Source organism: Martes martes, assembly GCF_963455335.1.
Source record: "Martes martes genome assembly, chromosome: 13".
Lineage (NCBI taxonomy): Eukaryota > Metazoa > Chordata > Mammalia > Carnivora > Mustelidae > Martes > Martes martes.
This window is the reverse complement of record NC_137901.1, coordinates 49002747-49025164: the sequence shown is the minus strand read 5'-3', so window position 1 is coordinate 49025164 and position 22418 is coordinate 49002747. Positions and strand designations below refer to the sequence as shown.

General features: G+C 45.1%; 1 protein-coding gene across 1 annotated transcript in view; it reads left to right on the top strand.

Moving 5' to 3' along the window:
- Window positions 1-22418, top strand: part of GREB1L (GREB1 like retinoic acid receptor coactivator) — a 141917-nt gene that overhangs the window by 102102 nt on the left and 17397 nt on the right. The window contains exons 19-26 of the mRNA XM_080821095.1: window positions 2841-2974; window positions 5847-6186; window positions 13584-13699; window positions 14307-14551; window positions 17240-17817; window positions 18003-18105; window positions 20649-20804; window positions 21091-21230. Coding sequence (XP_080677221.1) covers window positions 2841-2974; window positions 5847-6186; window positions 13584-13699; window positions 14307-14551; window positions 17240-17817; window positions 18003-18105; window positions 20649-20804; window positions 21091-21230 — 1812 coding nt within the window. The remainder of the gene's footprint in view (window positions 1-2840; window positions 2975-5846; window positions 6187-13583; window positions 13700-14306; window positions 14552-17239; window positions 17818-18002; window positions 18106-20648; window positions 20805-21090; window positions 21231-22418) is intronic.

Genomic DNA, 22418 nt, shown 5'->3' with positions numbered 1-22418 from the left:
GCTCTCTGCTCAGCAGGGAGCCTGCTTCCTCCCCTCTCTCTGCCTGCCTCTCTGCCTACTTGTGATCTCTGTCTGTCAAATAAATAAATAAAATCTTTAAAAAAAATAAAAATAATAAAAATTAAATAAATAAATAAATAAATAAATAAATAAAAACGTTATTCCTCAGAAGATGCCTGAACAAAGCAAAGAGAGAACAAACCATCTGTGTAGTTACCATCTGCCTTAAGAAAGCATGTCAACATGGATGCGTTGGTGGCTCAGTTAAGTGTCTGACTCTTGATTTCAACTCAGGTCATGATTCCAGTGTTGTGAGATCAAGCCCCAGGTCTGCCTCCATTCTGGGTTTGGAGTCTACTTAAGATTCTCTCTCCCTCTGCCCCTCTGCCCTCGCTCTCTAAAAAAACAAAACAGAACAAACAAAAAAAAAATCTCAACATTAACCACATATTAATTCATTTGAAGGGAAAAGAAATTTTGGTTTCTGCCCCAGAGATAACTGTAGAGTTAATATCAGGCTATATAATGAAACAAAAATTTTTTCAACCTTATTGAGGTATAATTGACATAAAATTAAAGATATTTCAATAGTTATTTTTTGTGTATTTTTAATTGAAGTGTAATTAACATATGGTGGTATGTTAGTTTCAGATGTATAATGTAATGATTCAACAATTCTATTCATTACTCACTGTTCACCATGATAAGTGTAGTCACCATCTGTTACCAAACAACATTATTACAAGATTATTGAATATATTCCCTATATTGTGCTTTTTTATCCCTGTGACTTATTTATTTTGTAACTGGAAGTTTGTACCTCTTAATCCCTTTTATCTACTTCATCCATCCTTCCATCCCCCTCCCCTCTGGCAACCACCAGTTTGCTTGCTTACTTGATATGTTTATTTTTGCTCTCTATATTTAACAGTCTGCTTTTTGTTTCTCTTTGTTTCTTTGTTCATTTATTTTGGTTTTTTTAGATCCCACATGTAAGTGGAATCATATGGCATTTGTCTTTCTCTGTGTGACTTATCTCAGCCTTATACCCTCTAGTTCCATCTATGTGGTTGCAAATGGCAAAAACTCATTATTTTCTTGTTTTTTTTAAGTTTTTCTTTTAATTCCAGTTAGTTAACATACAGTGTTATATTAGTTTCGGGTATACAATATAGTGATTTAACACTTTCATAAATCACCCTGTCCTCATCACCACTAGTGCGTTCCTTAATCCCCATCACCTATTTCCCCCATCCCTCCACCCACCTCTTCTCCAGTAACCATCAGTTTGTTCTCTATAAAGAGTCTATTTCTTGATTTGCCTGTCCCTCTCTCTTATTTTGCTTCCAAGATCTCATTCTTTTTTTGTCATTATAAAATTGTAAGATATTTAATGTGTACATTGTGATGATTTGAAAGGACTCCTCCCTTCTAGTTAATTGACACACCCATCATCTCATTATATATATATATATATATATATATATATATATGTATGTAAATATGTGTATTATATATATTTTTTGGTGAGGACATTTCATTTTGACTCTCTTAGCAAATGTCAATTATGTATTATAGTGTTCACAACTATAGTCAACATATTATACATTAGATCTTCAGAACTTATTCATCTTATAGTAGACAGTTTGTACCCTTTACCAACCTCTTCCTATTCCCTCCCCCCACACTTTCCCCACTCCCACTCTCCCCACCCCCCAACCCCCGCCCCTGGCAACTACTCTTCTACTCTCTGCTTCTATGAGTTTGACGATTTCTTTAAAGATTCCTCATGAGTGAAACCATGTACTATTTGTCTTTCTCTCTCTTATTTCACTTAGCATAATATCCTCAAGTTCTACCTATGTTGCCACAAATGGCAGGATTTCCTTCTTTCTCATGGCTGAATAATATTCCATTGTGTGGACATATACATACTATATCTTCTTTATCCATTCATCCACTGACAGACACGAGGCTGCTTCCACATCCTGGCTATTGTGAATAATGCTCAACGAACATGCGAGTGCATTTATCTCTTCTATATCCATTTTCATTTCCTTTGAATGAATACCCAGAAGTGGAATTCCTGGATCAATTTTTAATTTTTTTGAGGGACCTCCATATTGTTTCCCACAGTGGCTGTACCAATTCACACTCCCACCAACAAAGCATGAGGGTTCACTTTTCTCCACATCCTTGCCAACATTTGTTATCATTCTTCCTTTTGATGGCAGCCATGCCAACAAGTGTGAGGTGGGCACCTGGCTGGTTCAGTCACTGGAGCATGTGACTCCTGATCTTGGGGTCATGAATTCAAGTTCACATAGTGCCTAGAGGTTACTTAAAAAAAAAAAAATTAATGGATGTTTAGGTGACATCCCATTAGGTGACTTAGTCACCATCTTGTACATTAGATCCTTACTCAGATTTGCATTTCCCTGATGATTAGTGGTGTTGGGTACATGTTCATATACCTGTTGGCCATTTGTATGTCTTCTTTAGAAAAATGTCTATTCAGTTCCTCAGCCCATTTTTGATTGTTTGAGTTTTTTGCTGCTGAGTTATGTTTTTTAGAAACATATTTTGAATATAAATCCCTTATCAGATGCATGATTTGTGAATATTTCTCCTATACTATATGTTGTCTTTCCATTTTATTGAGGCTTCTTTTGCTATGTAGAAGCTTTTTAGTTTGATGTAGCCCCACTTGTTTCTTCACAATTTTTTAATCTTCCAGCAAATAACATATTGCAGGGATTTCCAACCCCCCCCACCCCACCCCTAGAAAACAAGACACATTGTATCCTCTCCTCACTGGGTTTGGCTCTATTTTGAATCAGGAGGACATGAGCTGCCAAGAGAAGCTGTATTTTGGCCTGAATGAATACAGTAAGTCTCTACAGTGGGGAATCACAAGCCCCCTTCTGAGATGTGATGAGACTTTTGAAAAAATGGTGAACACGCTCTTGGAAAGGTAAGTAAGGACCTTCAGCTTTTACTTTAGCTGTACTTGTGTGTCTAAAATAGCCAAAAGTCTCTTGTGTCACTGTCACAGGGAGTTTCATGGAGCCCCCGCTGTGCAGATGACATGCAAAGGCAGAGTGAAAATAGCCTCTCCTAAGATGACCTTTTACTGGTGTAGGTTTTCTGTGATCATCCGAGACGAACAAAGGAAACTAGCGACACAGGGTGGGGCTTAGAACCACTTACCATGATCTGCATCATCTCCCAAGCATGCTTTACTGCTATCACCAGGGATTAGATGGACAGAGGGATTTGCTGATTAAAGACCATTTCTCGGAGCTGTGGCCTCCTCCACTGTACGCCTTACACTTCTTCATTTTTCTCTTTTCCCCTCTATCCACCACAGTCGAGTACCCTTAGATGACTCAGTAAAAACTGAACTTTACTACAAGAGATTTGGAGTGCAGACTGGAGAAAAGTAGGAGCAATTAAATCTTTGAAGGGAGCTCAGTTCCTAATGAGCCTCCTCCAGTCCCTGACCTTGGGAGTTAAAGATCATGACTTTTCTGTCTCCTCTGCTTTCTTTTTCCCCCCAAGTCCTGGTCAAACTGCAGAAGAGTAAAGGGTTTTCCTATTTTTTTCTCTCTGATCTTGAATCATAGACTCGAAGTGTCACAGAGACATTAGAATTTATGTAACCTGGTAGAGGGTCCCCCTAGGCCCTGCTGCAGTAGTCTGTCTGACCTTAGATGCTGGGGGCAGGTGGACTCTTTTTGATGAGGCACATTCTAATTTTTAGTAGCTCTTGTTCTTCAAATTGATCACAAGCCACCTTTTTACTACCCTGTTCTATAACTTTGCTAAGAAAAAAGAAAGAGAAATAAAAAATGAGGGCAGGTTGGGGGAGCCTACCAGTGAGTTATTACGTTGTACCAACGAAAGGAGCAGCCTCAGAGTAGGGTTTTATATTTTTGCAGCTGCTGGATTTAAGAAGACTTAACTGACACTGTGACATTAATCCTTCCACAGCACATGTGATCTTACATTTCCAAAATCATCCCATGAGTCTCCCTTTTAAGTGTTTCCCACCCAGCTGCTGCAGCCACCAGCTTGGAACGTACCCTCCCTTCCGGGAGCATCACTCAGAGTCAGTCCTGTCAACTTCTCTTACAACTTTGGTAATACTTACAAAATAACAATTACAGTTCAGTGCAAACTGACCAGGTTGTGAAGACTGTTCATGTCTAAATTCAGACTTCTTTCAGAGTGTGAGATCTAAATGCCTATAGATCAAAGTTACCGTGGGTTCTAACCTCGGCTTACCTATCTGGTCCATCCAAAAACACGAAGCCTTAAACATGGATCTCATGTGCTCACTTCTTCCAGCCCAGTCACTGAAGCTAATAATAGCTGTGATTTATTGAGTGTTTGAAGAACTGGCCCAGGGTTGAGTGAACTGGAGGATTTCTTCACTTTTCCCCAAACTACTAAATCCTTGCAATGTAAGGAGACATTATCAGAGACTTGAGTGAGTCTAGACCCAGCTCTGCCCCTGACCAGTGGCATGGTCTTGGGCAGTAGCCAGATTTCTCTCAGCTGCTTAATTCTCCTTCTGGTAGGAAAGGGAGGGCATCCACGGTCCTTTCCAGCTCTGAAGTATTTCAAAACCACGCTATTCATTTGATGACCCTAACTGGTATTTGACCCAGGGCTTTTCTGTGCAAGGCTGGCAGACCACTTGTTCTCCTTTAAATAGAATTTTAAAGTGGAACAAAGGCGAACCACCCCATGGCCTACCCAGCTGCTAGGCGGCTGCCTGTGCTACCAGCTGGCAACCAGAAAGAAAGTTCACAGGCTCATCCTCATTTTGCGAACACCTCTTTTCTTCACCAGCACTTCCTTGTGCCTGCAAAGGGGTCCTCTTTGCCCATTTGTACTCACTTTGCCAACAGACCCGGCTTTCTGAGGAATAACTCATAAATAATTCATAAACAAATTTTCTGCCTGGTCTGTAACTGTAAAAAGTGTCAATTTGAACAAAGTGATCCTCTTACTTGGCGGTCCAGGCGGGGTGGGGGTGGAGTACCGATGGGTGTTGGGATGAGGCAAGGACACCCCTCTTTGCCAGGTTCCCTTAGCTAAGCAGGGCTCTGGTGATAGGAGGCTTCGCCACTAGGGGGTGCTATTTCTCCAGTCAGCTCCAAGTTTTCTTCTGCCCCAAGGCACATTGTATGGGAAGATACAGTTACTGCCATCTGTGGGGCTACCCTCAAATTAGAAATTACTAGTAATAATAATGATTCTTTTTATGTCTGATACTTGGCAAACATGATCCTAATGTCTCAATTTTCTTTACTGTAGTCTTAAGTATCAGAGGAATAAGGTGACAACACCACCGTCCTAACTCAGTGCCACCAACAAGAGGTTAGGGCCCAGGGATGATCATTATGACTCTGTCGACAAATAACCTGACCAGATCAGTGCTTCTCAAAAGTTAATGTGCATACAAATCACCTGGGGATCTTGTCAGGATGTGAGTTCTGATTCAGATGTCTGGGGTGGGGGAATTTGGTATTTCTAACAAGCTCCCAGGTAGTACTGCTCCTGGACCACAGCCCACACTCAGAGAAGCTAGGGTCGCTAGACCATCCCTAACCCTTTAACTTGCTGTACCTATCCCAACAGTTTCTGACTCACAGGCATTTAAAGCTCCACTTTTTCTTCTAGCGATGTGGGCTTCAAGGTCCTACTACGGCTCCAGCCCACCACTGAGCAGTAACCCCTTCCCACCATGCCAGGTCTGCATTCCTCCCACAAAGACCTTGCTGTCCCAGCTGGTTCTGCTGCCCAAGTGCTAGCTAGCTCCCTGTGTTCTGTTGAAGGTACCCCAGGCTGCACAGCATGGTTGTCCGCTGCTACCTTCTCATCCAGCAGTACTCAGAGGCTCTGATGGCTCTCACCACCATGGCATCGCTCCGAGACCACAGCACCCCGGAAACACTCAGCATTATGGATGACCTCATCAGCTCCCCGGGAAAAACCAGAAGTGGGAGGGGACACATGCTCATTATCAGGGTGCCCTCCGTGCAGCTGGCAATGTTAGCCAAGGAGCGGCTGCAGGAGGTGCGCGACAAGCTGGGGCTGCAGTACCGCTTCGAGATCATCCTCGGGAACCCTGCCTCTGAACTCAGTGTCGCAACGCACTTTGTGGCACGATTAAAGGTTAGCAATGGTCGGACACCTCTCCTTTGAAATACCATTTGTTTCTGTTTTCTAGGAACCCCACGTAGGTGGCTTCAGTGGCCTGAGTTTAGTAGAGTTTTGCACGTGTGTTGATTTGATCTTCGTGACAGTGTTAAGGCTAAACCAGGGGACGTGTACAGTTCCCTCACTGGAGCCGGTTTATTAAGATTCTGTCAAACCCCCTTTTTAGCATGTGCCTGCAGTTGGTCTTCCATGCTCTCCAACTGCAGGTGCAAAAATGAGATGACCCAATTTGACCCCATGTTTATTGACCTTGGTCAAGATGCATCTAGCCCATGGCCATCTGTTTTCTCAGAAAGAAAGGTAAGTTGTTTTCCCAGACCTCTGTGGGTTTGCCTTTAAGTGACTTCAGTTCGCTAATTCTTTTCTGTCCACCTAGCCCGTGCGCTCAGGTCTAGAGTCGGTAGGTAAAGGATTCTGTTCCGTCTTTAGTACTCAGAGCTATTCCCCACCCTCTTGCCTGTGGACTCTTCAGCCCCTTGTTGCTTCATTGAACTCGCTTTGACGGCCAGCCCTGAGGCTTGCTGGTCTGACTTCTCCAAGCCTGCTGCAGGAGAATTAGAGCCTGAGCACAGGCCAGCCCCTTCCCATGGCCGGTGGAACTGCTTCTCCTAAACCCCTCCTGGTAGGCATGGAGGGGGTCAGCAGAATTCCTAAATCAACTCACCTAACTCCCTACTTTATGCCCTGCTCAGGTTTTTCTGGGGACTTTTATAATCCAATCTGTCCTAGCCATTAGGAAGCATTTAATAAAATAACCACATATATGTGGGTAGGATACCAAGCTAAGTAGTATATGTCTGAGCTAGACCAACATGGTATCTGTACCCTGCACACTAAATACTGAGCTAAACTGAGTTAAGAAAAATGTAGTTTGGGATGCCTGGGTGCCTCAGTTAGTTAAGCATCTGCCTTCAGCTCACGTCATGATCCCAGGGTCCTGGAATCTAGTCCCATGTTGGGCTCCTTGCTCAGTGGGGAGCCTGCTTCTCCCCCTGCCTGCTGCTCCCCCTATTTGTGCTCGCTCTCTCTTTCTCTCACACAAATTAAATAAATAAAATCTTTTTTTAAAAAAAAGAAAGAAAAGAAAAATCTAGTTTGGCACAAATTCTATGAAAAGAAAACACATAGCCTTGGGCAATTTTCATTTTCACCCTGGGCTGCAGTTTCCTACCTGCAAAATGAGAGAGTTGGACTGTATGATCTCAGAGAGCTCTAATTTGAGGATGTTATTCAGTGTTCATAAAGCATTTTGCAAACATAAACCTTTTTATTGCATTTTATTAGCTTAACCTAAATTGAATAATCCAAAACGCAAACAAAATATATTATCTTGAGGAGCAGCTGGAACAAATAAATCTATCTAAATAAAACCCCTATATTTAGTGGAAGTTGAAACATTTATATTTCACATGTAGATATAATGTTCACAATTTTTAATGATAGTTACAGACCGCATAACTGTGAGATTTCTAAGAGGAATAACACGCGAGAGTCCTAAAACTCTTCTTACAGTATAATTCATTGAGACGTATGTCTTGAGACAATTTGAATGATACTAATGGAAAGGCAAATAATCTGCAGGGAGGTGGCTGAAGAGGATGTGAGGCTGCAGAATCTTCTTTGGGTCTCCATGACCCTGATCAAGTATAGCCACCCATAGTTGAGCTCATTTCTTGAGAGTCTTCAAAAGTACCAGTCACTGAATCAGCATAAATCAGCAGGTCCTAAATAATCCACCCTTCTGGGCCATAGATTGAAAACCACAAAGACCTGGGGTTCTTTTTTGTTGTTATTTAACTTCCATAAGTAATCTCTACACCCTGTGTGGGGCTTGAACCCACAGCCCTGAGATCAAGAGTCCTAACTGGCTGCTAGCACATCAGAATCAGCTTCAGGGCCTTTAGACAGCAGTGGTTCTGTGAGCACTCTTCTGAGAGCGTGCCATACGTGAAGGCGGGGTCCAGTCATTCTCAGATTCTCAATTTGTATGAGTAGCTGCCAGGCACTGGGCGCACAAAAGAGATTTCCATACTGTCAAAACCAGTGGATCACATCGATCCATCCTCTCTCCTTGGTGTGGAAGTAAAAATATGAAATCCCATGGAAATGTTCATATCCTAAACAAGACTGACACTTGCCAGGTGGTTTCTGCTTCACAGGTTTATTTCTTTTTCTTTTTTTTTTTTTTAAGATTAACTTATTTATTTGAGAGAGAAAGAGAGACCACGAGCCAGGGGAGGGGCAGAAGGAGAGGGAGAGAGAGAGAATCCTCAAGCAGATTCCTCGCTGAGCACAGAATGCGACCAAGAGCTTGATCCCACAACCCTTAGATCTCAACCTGAGCTGAAATCAAGAGTCAAACACTTAACCAACTGAGCCATCCAGGCGCCCCTTCATGTGTTTATTTCTGAGTTACCAGCCTCCCTCACCACTGTCTGGATGGCATGGGTGGGTAGGTGTGCTTTTTATCTGTAGTCTTGGGTAACATCCTCTGCCTCTTCTTCCATTGGATGGCCTTATTTTTGTGGTTCCCGCTAATTATCACATATAAGTGATGACAAGCATTCTGGAAGGATACAAGACTTAAATCTAAATAAATCAGTTCCTCCAGAGGGCCTGTGAGGTTTTGATCAAATTTCCTTGGCCTTGAGCCCCATATTTTTTTGAACTCAGTGCCCACCCAGTCTTTCGTGTTGTTTTAAATGCTCTGCAGTGAAATCATCCTGAGGGCATGGTCAGCCCATCAAAGAACCGCAACCATCATTCATCAGAAGTAGCGGAGGGACGGAAAGCGTGATGGCTAGCTCTGATTGGTCAAGAGTAAAAGCAAGATTTCCTTACTAACCTTTGAAAAATAAATCTTTTCATAGAGTAAAACATAATATCCCTTATCCCATCATTATAATGACCTCATTATTTGTAGAACCATGACCAGTGGATGGTTTCTAGGAGATAAAATCCATCCAAGGAGAACCTCAGTGTCAAGGACATCATGAGTCCAATGCAAAGATTATATAAGTAAAATGATTCCTGTTCCCAAAATTGTTTACTCTAAATCAAAGTGTTGTTATATTCACTTTGACATGACAATGTATGGAAAATCGAATTTTTGTAGGTACCTTTCTTCTAATATTTAAAAAATATATTTTTTAAAGATTTTATTTATTTATTTGACAGAGAGAGATAGTGAGTGAGAGAGAGAGAGAGAAAGCACAAGCAGGGATAACAGCAGGCAGAGGGAGAAGCAGGCTCTCCGCTGAGCAAGGAGTTCGATGCAGGGCTCAATCCAAGGACCCTGGGATCATGACCTGAGCCGAAGGCAGACGCTTAACTGACTGAGCCACCCAGGCATCCCTAAAAATATATATATATATATTTTAATATTTATTTATTTTTTTATTTTAATAAACATATAATGTATTTTTATCCCCAGGGGTACAGGTCTGTGAATCGCCAGGTTTACATATTTCACAGCACTCATCATAGCACATACCCTCCCCAATGTCCATATCCCCACCACCCTCTCCTGTCCCCCCTCCCCCCAGCAACCCTCAGTCTGTTTTTTGAGATTGAGTCTTTTATGGTTTGTCTCCCTCCCAATCCCATCTTTTCATTTTTTCTTTTCCTACCTCCCCCCAACCCCCCCACATTGCATCTCCACTTCCTCATATCAAAGAGATCATATGATAGTTGTCTTTCTCCGATTGACTTATTTCGCTAAGCATAATACCCTCTAGTTCCATCCACGTCGTCGCAAATGGCAAGATTTCATTTCTTTTGATGGCTGCATAATATTCCATTGTGTATATATACCACCTCTTCTTTATCCATTCATCTGTTGATGGGCATCTAGGTTTTTTCCACAGTTTGGCTATTGTGGACATTGCTGCTATAAACATTCGGGTGCACGTGCCCCTTCAGAGCACCACGTTTGTATCTTTAGGATATATACCCAGTAGTGCAATTGCTGGGTCATAGTGTAACTCTATTTTCAGTTTTTTGAGGAACCTCCACACTGTTTTCCAGAGTGGTTGCACCAGCTTGCATTCCCACCAGCAGTGTAGGAGGGTTCCCCTCTCTCCGCATCCTCGCCAGCATCTGTCATTTCTTGACTTGTTAATTTTAGCCATTCTGACTGGTGTGAGGTGGTATCTCATTGTGGTTTTGATTTGTATTGCCCTGATGCCGAGTGATGTGGTGCATTTTTTCATCCAGATGGTCTGTTGGCCATCTGGATGTCTTCTTTGCAGAAATGTCTGTTCATGTCCTCTGCCCATTTCTTGTTTGGATTATTTGTTCTTTGGGTGTTGAGTTTGCTAAGCTCTTTATAGATTTTGGATACTAGCCCTTTATCTGATACATCGTTTGCAAATATCTTCTCCCATTCTGTCAGTTGTCTTTTGGTTTTGTTAACTGTTTCCTTTGCTGTGCAAAAGCTTTTGATCTTGATGAAATCCCAATAGTTCATTTTTGCCCTTGCTTCTGTTGCCTTTGGCGATGTTCCTAGGAAGAAGTTGCTGCGGTTGAGGTCAACGAGGTTGCTGCCTGCGTTCTCCTCAAGGATTTTGATGGATTCCTTTCTCATATTGAGGTCCTTCATCCATTTTGAGTCTATTTTCGTGTGTGGTGTAAGGAAATAGTCCAATTTCATTTTTCTGCATGTGGCTGTCCAATTTTCCCAGCACCATTTGTTGAAGAGGCTGTCTTTTTTCCATTGGACATTCCTTCCTCCTTTGTCGAAGATTAGTTGACCATAGAGTTGAGGGTCTATTTCTGGGCTCTCTATTCTGTTCCATTGATCTATATGTCTGTTTTTGTGCCAGTACCATACTGTCTTGTGTTAGTGTAAAGAAATGCGACTGATTTCTGTGCATTGATTTTATATCCTGACACTATACTGAATTCCTGTACAAGTTCTAGCAGTTTTGGAGTGGAGCCTTTTGGATTTTCCACATATAGTATCATATCATCTGCAAAGAGTGATAGTTTGACTTCTTCTTTGCCAATTTGGATGCCTTTAATTTCTTTTTGTTGTCTGATTGCTGAGGCTAGGACTTCTAGTACTATGTTGAACGGCAGTGGTGATAACGGACATCCTTGCCATGTTCCTGACCTTAGCGGAAAAGCTTTCAGTTTTTCTCCGTTGAGAATGATATTTGCAGTGGGTTTTTCATAGATGGCTTTGATAATATTGAGGTATGTGCCTTCTATCCCTACACTTTGAAGAGTTTTAATCAGGAAGGGATGCTGCACTTTCTCAAATGCTTTTTCAGCATCTATTGAGAGTATCATATGGTTCTTACTCTTTCTTTTATTAATGTATTTTATCACATTGATGGTTTTGTGGTTGTTGAACCAACCTTGCAGCCCTGGAATAAATCCCACTTGGTCGTGGTGAATAATCCTTTTAATGTACTGTTGGATCCTATTGGCCAGTATTTTGGTGAGAATTTTTGCATCTGTGTTCATCAAGGATATTGGTCTGTAATTCTCTTTTTTGATGGGATCCTTGTCTGGTTTTGGGATCAAGGTGATGCTGGCCTCATAAAATGAGTTTGGAAGTTTTCCTTCCATTTCTATTTTTTGGAACAATTTCAGGAGAATAGGAATTAATTCTTCTTTAAATGTTTGGTAGAATTCCCCTGGGAATTCTAAAATATATTTTTGATATATATTAAAATATATTTTTGATAATTTTTTTTTAAAGTAGGTTCCACACCCAGCATGGATCCCAGTGCAGGGCTTGAATTCACAACCCTGAGATCAAGACTGAGCTGAAATCAAGAGTCAGATGTTTAACCCACTGAGTCACCCAGGTACCTGGATAGATTGATTTTCTAAGACAAAAAAAAAAAAAAAAAAGTCTCTCAAGATTGTAAACAGCTATATAGATCCACTGATTTCCCTTTGGTATGTAAATATATGATAAAAAAAGTTTAAAAAAAAACAAGGTTAAGGTGCTTCCCACTTATAAATTATGTATTTTATTTGAATAATTGTGGGTATATTTATTTCTAAAGGCTATTTTATCTATACCCCGACAAATCATTAGTCAAATCCTATTACATTTTTTCTTGGCTATTTGATTTCTTTTTATCCCATTTTGTGTTTAGCAAAAGAAGTACCTGTCTATTTTAAAATGAAGTGTTGGGACACCTGGGTGGCTCAGTGGGTTAAAGTCACTGCCTTCGGCTCAGGCATGATCTCAGGGTCCTGGGATCAAGCCCCGCATCGCATCAGACTCTCTGCTCAGCAGGGAGCCTGCTTCCCTTTCTCTCTCTCTGCCTGCCTCTCTGCCTACTTGTGATCTCTGTCAAATAAATAAATAAAATCTTAAAAAAAAAATGAAGTGTATGCATTACTTAACATCTCTTACTCTTTGTTCTAAAGCATTACCAGAAGTGTCCATTTATTTCCTATAATAACTCCTCCTGGAAAGCTGTTATGAGCATAGTTAAATGCTAGACACTTTGTAAAAGTAGTAGAAACCACCTCATCTACTTAAGACACAGCCTATTTTCTTTCTGCTCTAAAATATAAAAATCTGTAAGATCTTTTCACTTTTCAACATCTTTAAAGTTGGTGGGATTTTTTTTTCTTCTCACTGATTGGCATTCCATTTATTAAAGATATACATAGTGTACATATGTGTTAATCTATATCAGAAGGTGATGCTTCATAGGTTATTTGTGAAACCATAAACTAATTGCCTTACTCTTCTAAGTAAGGGGCAGGGTTGTTGTTGTTTTAATTGATCCAGATTTGTTTATATTTTTAGCCTTCTTGAGAGAGACTTTTGAGAGCCCCAAGCCAATTACTTGTCACTTATTTTGAAAATCAATATAGAGAGAAAGAGAGGAAGTAACCATCAAGGGTAGCTAACTTCACAATTTTCTTGGTGAAAATGTCTGTCTTCATGGAGTTTTGTTGAGATGCTTTTACTAGTCATTCATAACTGAAATTATCTTTTTCAGTCAGTCTGTCTCAGAAGTCTGTCCCTTACATGAAGAAAGTGTATTTGAGAGCCTTGAGTCGGGTAGTTTATCCGAGGTCGTTCACATTGTATGTTTCTATGGCCTGTGTGGCTACTGCGTGATGTACACCAAGATCTCCTGTATAATCCTACTGAGATAAAACTGAAGGCCACATTCTTCCAGAGTGCTTTGTTATGCTTTTTAAGAGCAATTTAGTATGTGCGCGCGTGCGCGGCACACACACACACACACACACACACACACACTGGAAGTCATTTGGAAGCACAAAGGCATATAAAATCTGGACTTAGAAACCTTTTAAGAAGTGGAAACTTAAGTAAGGGGTTTTAATTTTATCATATGGGTCCCTTTCTACAGACCTGGAGAGGAAATGAACCAGAAGAGTGGACCCCTCGGACATACCAAGATTTAGAAGGTCTGCCTTGTATCGTGATATTAACTGGCAAAGATCCTCTTGGAGAAACCTTTCCCAGGTACGACGTAAATGGTCAGTTCTCATTTTCCATTAGTGGCCCGCCTGAGCCGGTGGCTAAAACTCGGCTGACACTTAGCCATTTCGCCCGTTGGGCAAGGAGGAAGAGAATCAGTTTCTTCAGACGGAAAAGACACACACCCGTCCTTGCCTCTTTCTTTTGACTTCCCAGAGATTGCCCAGCATTTGGGGGGATGGAAGGTAGCCACAGTGAGAAGTGTTTCCGCATCAAAGCAGGGCCACCAGAGGGGCAGGGAGGAAAAAAAAAAATCTGCCCCAAACTGGGATCGTTTTGTTTGGATGAAGTGTCTCTTCATCTGCTGTTCCCAAGTTCTGAAGGGCCCAGGGCCTGAGGACAGGAAGGCAGCAACGGCAATAAAGACAGCATGAGCCGCATGCTGCCAGTGGGTCAGGCATTGCTACAAACGCCTTCCCTGCGTCATCCACACACTTTCACAACAAGCCCGTGAGCCAGGCGCTGTTGTTCTGTTTTATCCTTGGAGAAAAGGAAGCAGCTAGTGCAAGGTCATAACAGCAAGGAGATGACAAAGCTGAGGTTTGACTCCAGGCCAGATGGACTCACCCCAGACACCCTGACTTATGTGCAGGTCTTTGAAGTACTGTGACCTGCGGCTCATCGACTCAAGCTACTTAACTCGCACAGCCTTGGAGCAGGAGGTGGGTCTGGCGTGCTGCTACGTCTCAAAAGAGGTCATCCGGGGCCCCGCTGTTGCTCTGGACCTTAGCGGGAAGGAGCAGGAGAGAGCCACCGCCAGCGAGAATGACGCTGATGAGCTGCTGATCGACCTGGAGAGGCCACAGAGCAACAGTAGTGCTGTCACTGGAACCTCGGGTCAGTGCTTCCTTTTCTCTCTGCAGGGGGCGGGGGGGACGGGAGGGAGAAGGTGGGGAGGCATGACTCACACCCCGCACTCATGTCAGAGGGGCCTTCCGTGACTCCCGCATCCTGTTCAGACCTCAGTTCCCCAGGAGAGGTACTTGGAAAACCTAACTCTTGAACTGCCACAAAATACTTCTCTGGGTAAACATTTAATGAAGAGCTTGGCAATAAGCTAAGTATAATAAATACATTTTACCAACCCCAGCCTGCACCATTTTCCCTAGTCTTTTCCACCCTTAATCATCTCAGGGATATTATACATCTGATATTTGCACAGAAGCCTTCTTTTCCTTCTAGATCTGAAAGCTGTTAAGTTTGTGTTCATTGGCTTAGTACCTGGCACAGTGTTTGAATGAGTGAGTGAATGAATGAATGAATGGCTTTTATAAGCAGTTAATGGCAAGTGTTGGTAGACCAAAGGCTACTTTGGGGTCACTGGCTGTGTTGACCCACCATGCAGCCTGCCAGCCCCTCTCCTGGAGGGTTACTGAAAGGGCCTCTGGCCGTGCCCGGCATGAACTGTCTTCTGATAAATTATATTACAGCAAATGCAGCAGTTTCCATTTTTTTTCTCATTAGGAAAGTAATAAAACTCAACATAGAAAACTTGGAGAATGTAACAAAGGATAGAGAAGAGGTTAAAAATCAAAACTCCAGGGGCACCTGGTGGCTCAGTGGGTTAAGCCTCTGCTTTCGGCTCAGGTCATGATCTCAGGGTCCTGGGATGGAGCCCTGCATTAGGCTCTCTGCTCAGGGGGGAGCCTGCTTCCCTCTCTCTCTCTACCTGCCTCTCTGCCTGCTTGTGATCTGTCAAATAAATAAATAAAATCTTAAAAAAAAAAAAAATCAAAACTCCAGGGTGCCCAGCTGGCTCAGTCAATAGAGCATGAGGCTCTTGATCTTGGGGTTGTGAGTTTGAGCCCCACATTGGGGGTGAAGATTATTTTTAACAATAAATAAATAGGGGCACTGGGTGGCTCAGTTGGCTACGTATCTGCCTTTGGCTCAGGTCATGATCCCAGAGTCGTGGGATTGAGCCCCGCATTAGGCTCCCTGCTCAGTGGGAGTCTGCTTCTCCCTCTGCCCCCCACCCCAGCGTGTGTGCAAGCTCTCTCTCCCTCAAATAAAATCTTTAAAATAAATGAATAAATAAATAAAATAAAAATGAAAACCCCACAACTAGAGATCACCGTGAACATTCTTCTTTCCCACATCCCCCCTTTTCCATCATCCTAACACATACAAGCAAACACACATACAATTTCAAGTGGAAAGCAGCCTTGGTGTGTCTGTTCATCCTGGCAGCTGCTGTTGGATGGCTGTGAGAATTGAAGAGGCAGTCATCTGTGGGGCTGTCTGGGTTGATAGGGACCCTCAGCCTGGAAGAGCATGAGGACTGTTCTACTGGGTGTGCCGAGCTGCTTGCCTCAGCCAGGGGTCAGGACTGTACCTTTTTCTACACCGCCCCCCCAACTCCAGGCTCCCCAGAGGTTTGGGGGATAGTGAAGAGTAACAGAAGGGAAGGGGAACTATCACATCTGGGAGTTTCTGGATACCAGCATCAGCGAGGGAGAGGTGAGGGGGTGTTTACCTCCTTACTGGGGCTTTTTATCAGACCCTCCCCCTTTCCCTGCACTTCCAGAGCTGCCCCCAAGGCTCACATAACCTTAGCCTTGCTCCCATTAACTGGCACAAAGGTCATGGCTTGCCTTCCGCTGTTTAGCTTCCCTCCCTCTGGGGACAACCTGACCTGCCTGTGCTCCCACCACGGAGCACACATCCCTCAGCCTTGGGCTGACTCCAAGGGTCCTTGGGGAAGCTCACTGCCCAAAGTGTGCAGGCTCCAAAGGTCAGGGCTGTGAGGGGGGAAAAGCAGGCTCTTGTATAAGATGGAAGGACACAAAAGTCAGATGATCAAGTGGAGCAACTTGGTTGCAAGAGCAGCCAGTTCCTGGCTGTCCTTTGGGATCCCCTGAGGTTGGGATTTGACCGACATGCCTAGCAGCACCGGTCTGAGGTCAGAGAAGGCCGTAGGCCTGAACGTATGAGCTTTTGGTGTGTCCACAAATGCAAGAGTGGCTGACCCATCAGAGGGGAAGACATATGTGAAGTGAATTGGCCAAGTGCACAGACGAAAGCAAGACCATTGAGTGTAGATCGTGCCTCACATCCTCTCTCACACGGAGACTTTCCCCACGCTGGTTTGGGCATCCGTGGAAGTGGCTACAGCCTGGGGAACTTCTCCACAAGCAGAAGTGTGAGACCCTTGGACCCCAGCAGGTGGCAGATGCCCTGGGGCAGGACTGGAACTTGGAGCCTGTATGGGTCAGGGTCTGGAATGAATCAGGAGGTATATCCAAATGAGGTCACCGAGGAGAGTTTAATAACATTATGCCATTTACAAAGATGGGAGTAGGATTTAGAAAAGGAACTCTAGGTAATTATACCTGGGGGTATAATTACTCCCAGGGCACCCTGAGCACCCTGGGCCCAAGGAAGCCTGCAGAGGAAGCAGCATCTGGGACTGGAGAGGCCACGGCCCTCAGGCAGAAAGTCAGTCTAGCCTACCCCGCACGCAGAGAGGAGCCAAGGAATAAATAGCTGAGCCCTGCTGATTGAGGGTATGGCGTCCTCTTCCAGGCTCCATCATGGAGAATGGGGTGAGCTCTTCCAGCACCGCGGACAAGTCCCAGAAGCTGTCGCTGACCCCCAGTTTCCAGAGTCCAGCCAACAGCATGGGGCTGGATGAAGGGGTCTCCACGGGCACAGCGGGAGCTGGGGAGACCCTGAAACAGGAGTGCGATTCCCTGGGCCCCCAGATGGCCAGCAGCACCACCTCCAAGCCGTCCTCATCCTCCTCCTCCTCGGGGCCCCGGGCCCTGGCGTGGCCGGGACAGCCACCCCAGGGCTGCAGGGGCCTGCATGCCACCCTGCCCCCGATCGTGATCTTATCAAAGGCGGCCTACAGCCTGCTGGGCTCCCCGCGAGGAGGCAAGCCTCCCGCGTCCTCCTCGCTGCTGCCGCACGCCGACGTGGCCTGGGTGAGCTCCCTGCGGCCGCTGCTGCACAAGGACATGAGCAGCGAGGAGCAGTCCCTCTACTACCGGCAGTGGACCTCGGCTCGGCAGCACCACGCCGACTTCAGCAACCAGCCGGACCCCGCTTCGGGCGCCCGCACCTGCCACCCCCGGCGGCTGCTGCTGACCGGCCCCCCTCAGGTAGGCCCGCGGCCCCCAGGGAGGAAGGGTGCGGATGGGGGCAGGGGTGGGAATGACCCAGAGCCGTGAGGTCTTCGCTCGGCCTCAGGGGCAGGAGAGATCCAAGAGCCCAGGTGTGAAATCTGGTCTCTCTTCTCCTTCGCTCTCCTCCCCTCCCCCTCCCCAACTGAAAACACTTCCCTCAGGTGGGAAAGACCGGCTCCTACCTGCAGTTCCTTAGGATCCTCTTCCGAATGCTCATCAGGCTCCTGGAGGTGGACGTGTATGATGAGGGAGAGATCAACACGGGTGAGTTCCGAACCCCGACAGTGCGGGGTCGCGGGCCGAGATACGAGACACAGACACCAACTCGCCTTGCGGGGCTTCCGGGGGGGCCTGACGTGTAGGGTTATCAGGAGGCCGAGGGCGTCATGCTAGCAAACGGCTGTGAGGACATGGTGGCCACTTTTTAGTTCTTTAAGTTGGTGGACTCTTCCACCTCTGCTGGCCTCCCCTCTCAACCCCCGGCAGGAGGCAGGGCGAAGAGACATCTTAGAAGGCCCTGGTAGGTGGATTAATTGCTTCTATGGGTTTAAAATTCACTTGCGGGGTTCTGCTTAGGGTCCAAGGCGTCCCTGATACTCGTTGGTTACTTCTGCTTTAACAGCAGGCTCTGACCCGAGGTATATGGATTCCTATAATGAAATTAAAACTTTGTGCAGAACGAAACCTAGCGCCATAAACAAACCCCTTCTGGTTCGCAGTAGGATGGAGGAGCTGGTGCTTGACAGCGCCGTGGGGGCTGGTTTTAAGAAGATCATCTCCCACCCTCTTCTGCTCGTATCCCCCTTCCCAACCCTTTTCGGGCCAGCGGTCACCGGTGGGAGGGTTCCAAGGTAGCCCACCCAGCAAAGCCAGAAAGCGAGTGTGAGCAGGGATCAGCCGGCATTAGCTCTCTAGCCCAGGACAGGGTGGCCTCGAAACTGAGGCTTCACGCTTGGAGCAATGGCCTGTGCTGGAAGGGAGGGCGGGTGGGCAGTGGGGGTAATCAGGCAGAAGCTCTTCCAAGCCCCTCAAAGATAAGTCTGGAAAAAGGAAAGTCTTTGGCTTCTTCTGTCAGATTGGCCCTCAGACCTCACCACTTGCTTGTCCTAAATAGATCTGTGACAAGCCCAAAGGACTAGTTCAGTCCAGAGCATGGCTAAGCAAAATCAGCCATATCTTAATCATTTTATTATCACTTTCGGCCCTATTTCCACTTCTCACCAGCTCATATTCATGATTGCAAACACACACACGCAATCCCATCTTCCCACCCGCCTCTCCTTGTTTGGGTCCCCGCCTGAGCTGAACCAGACCCCCAGGCCCACCACAGAGCAGACCCAGAGCTCCAGGTTGGCCTCGAAACACTCAGGGCTGTGGAGAGGGGACTGGGACCAAGAGGACAAAGGCAGACAGACAAGGAAAGAGGAACCTGTCATCTCACCAATCTTCCCACAAAGTCCCTGGGCGCCACAAGGCAATGACACCTTTAATTTTCTCCTCAGATCCCGCTACACTGCTCTAGGGCTTTAACCTGTGTGATGGGCTCTGAGAGAATCTGCCACGGCTGGGGTGACAGGCAAACCTGGGCCTTTTTAGAGAGAAGTGCCGTTAGCTTGGCTTTATTCCTTCTGCCTCAGTTCAGTGCAAGTGAATGTGATGCTGCTTTGGAGAACTACGATGCTATTTAAAACAAAACAAAACAAGAAAAACTAGAATAAGCTTTGAGTTTTAATTATTTTTTTTTAAAGGTTTTATTTATTTGAGAGAGGGCATGAGCACGAGCAGGGGGAGGGGCAGAGGGAGAGGAAGAAACAGACTCTCCACGGAGCAGGGATACTGGAATCAGGACCTGAGCTGAAAGCAGAGGCTTAACCAACTGAGCCACCCAGGTGCCCCAAGTTTAGGGTTTTAAATAAAATGCAAACTTTAGTTCAGGGATATAAAAATAAATGATACTGTGTTCGAAAAATAATAGCTGTACTTGTAGTCTTTAGGCTTTTTTTTTTTAAGCTTTTCTCTTTCTCCCTTTGTCTTAAGCTTTTGGATCTTATTAATTTTATCAATAATGACAATAACTATCCTCTATTGGATAGCCCCCTTCGCCAGCCATGTCTGAGCGCTTTCAGTGCACCTTCTGGAATTCTTAAAATCACCGGGCTCCCTGGGAGCTGGGGGCTGTGCCTGCAGGTGTGAAGTAGGAAGGAGCGGTCTGCGCTCACACCTGAGGCTACTAGCTCTCCAACCTGACTGCATGTTGGAGCAGCTTTAACGGCCGTGACAGGTGTCTGGGGACTAAAGGCGATTGTGGGGGTGGTGGCCTAAGCCCGGGGATTTTTTTTTACAAGCTCCCAGGTGATTCTCCCATGCAGCAGACACTGGGAATCTTGCTCAGTGCATCCCAAAAATCCCTTAGGCTGTCAATATCTTAAAATTCCAGAGTGAAAACTGTGAGGGAGAATTTAGATCACCCAAAATCAAACAAGCTTTCCAGACCATTTTGGGAGCTGGGATGGGAGACTAGTTGATCTCCTAGAAGCGGGAGTTGGTGACCAGATCTGTAGAGGTTCGTGCTGGGACCAGCGAGGCCATGAGTCCCTCCTGCTGGAGGGCATTTTTTCCTCCTGGGCCTGAAGGGATAAATCTGGGCCCCTCTGCCCTGAGACATGGGAGATCATTTTTCAGAAATGCCTTTGTCCACCCATCTGGGAGTCATGTTTCCTAAAACCTCTCGTTCCTGACACTTGGGAGGACGGCTGGGAGGCTGGTCAGTCTGGCTGCTCTGCGCACTTTCTTTCTTCTTGTCCTAGATCACAGCGAAAGCAGTGACGTCAGCCAGTCAGAGGGAGAGCCCTGGCCTGACATCGAGAGCTTCAGTAAAATGCCCTTTGACGTCAGCGTGCACGATCCCAAGTACCGTTTGATGAGCCTGGTCTATACGGAGAAGCTGGCAGGGGTCAAGCAAGGTCAGTGCAAGCAGAGCTGGGCATGCCTCTCTGCAGGTCACGGGCACCGACACCCAGGCAGGAGGCCTGGGGCGGTTTAATCATTGAGAGCAATTTAAAGGAATTCTCCTCTTTGCTTTTCACTTCAGTTACACATGTATTGACCACCTTTTACTTTTCATACCTGACTTCGTGGGCCTAAGTTATAGAATCCTCAGAAGAACCTTTCAGGGAGTGGGGGACTTTTTTCCCAGGAGTAGGGGCTCCATGCATATCATGGCAAGGTTTTTTGCCCCTTGATACACAGAAGCAATAAAGGATGCCAAAGCCGAGGAGCCCAGGAAGCGAGGAACGGTGTCCATGATGCTGACCAAGTACGCGGCCTACAACACCTTCCACCACTGCGAGCAATGCCAGCAGTACATGGACTTCACCTCTGCCTCCCAGGTGTGGCCCCTTGTCCTTGCCTGTCGCCCAATGTGGATCTTGTGAGTCAGGACTGAGAAATACGGCTCCCAGTCTTAGGCCCTAGACAGAGGACACCTCATTTACGAGATGGAGCCGCTCATTTGTGAACAGAATATGGGAAGCGATTAAATTAACATTACCGTGAGCTTATTAGGATGGTGGGCAGGGGGAGAAGAAGGGAGAGAAAGAAGCTTGAGTTTTAGCCTCTGAAGTCATTCCATGGGAATGGTTCCATGTGTCCCCGTTTAGGTTAGCTGTTATCTGTGATCCTGAAAAAGATTTGGTGAAAGGTTTATTGACAAAAATGGTGCTGTTATCTAACAAGTCCGCAGGGTGCGCCCTTTGAGCTGGGAACAGGTCTGCGGATCTGCGCGGACAAGTCATATGCTGACTCCAGTGTGGGGTGATTTTGATCACTAGGCATACAGAGGAGTCAATATTTATCTTTTATTTAGAGAGAAGTGAGAGGTAGAACCACAGAAGATGAGCCAATACTCCATAGTCTTTGGCTTCTTCTTGGCCAGAGCATCTATAAACACAAAAGGTGGGAAAGGCAGCAAATGACAGTAGTCCAGAGCCCATGTGGGGGATAAGTTCTATGTTCCTTTCTCCCACTTTACATTCTTGATTTTTATGACTTGGTTCTGAATGCCTAGAACAGCTTTTCCTTCCCGTAGGACATGCTGATGGGACTTCCCCCAAACTTGCTTCTGGTCTGAAGGACCAGGTCTTTACCTTTTTCCCACAAGGTACTAGAAGGGATATACTGGAAAACTGGATTGATCGTTCTGCTCTTCTGATACAAGTTACCTTTCATGTCGCATTTGTTTTCTTGGTGTTCTCGAAAACTTTTGGTGGGCTGGTTTGTAATCAACTCACCATGCTTTACAGAATATAGAAGATTCAAGTCCCCAGTCTATAAATCATAAGCTTTTAGAAAACTTATTAAAAATCCTCCATCTGTGTAGTTTCTATGATTGTAGTACTCACTAAGTAGTATATCCCCACACTTCTGAAGCAGAATGAACTAGAATTTAAGGGAAGAATTACAATACTTTTTTCCTATGAAATGTAATATTTAGGTTAAAACTCTTGGGAAATCTACCTGATTTCTAGCTGCTGCTGAAAATTGATGCTATCCTTTCATGAAGCCCAAATACTGTCATA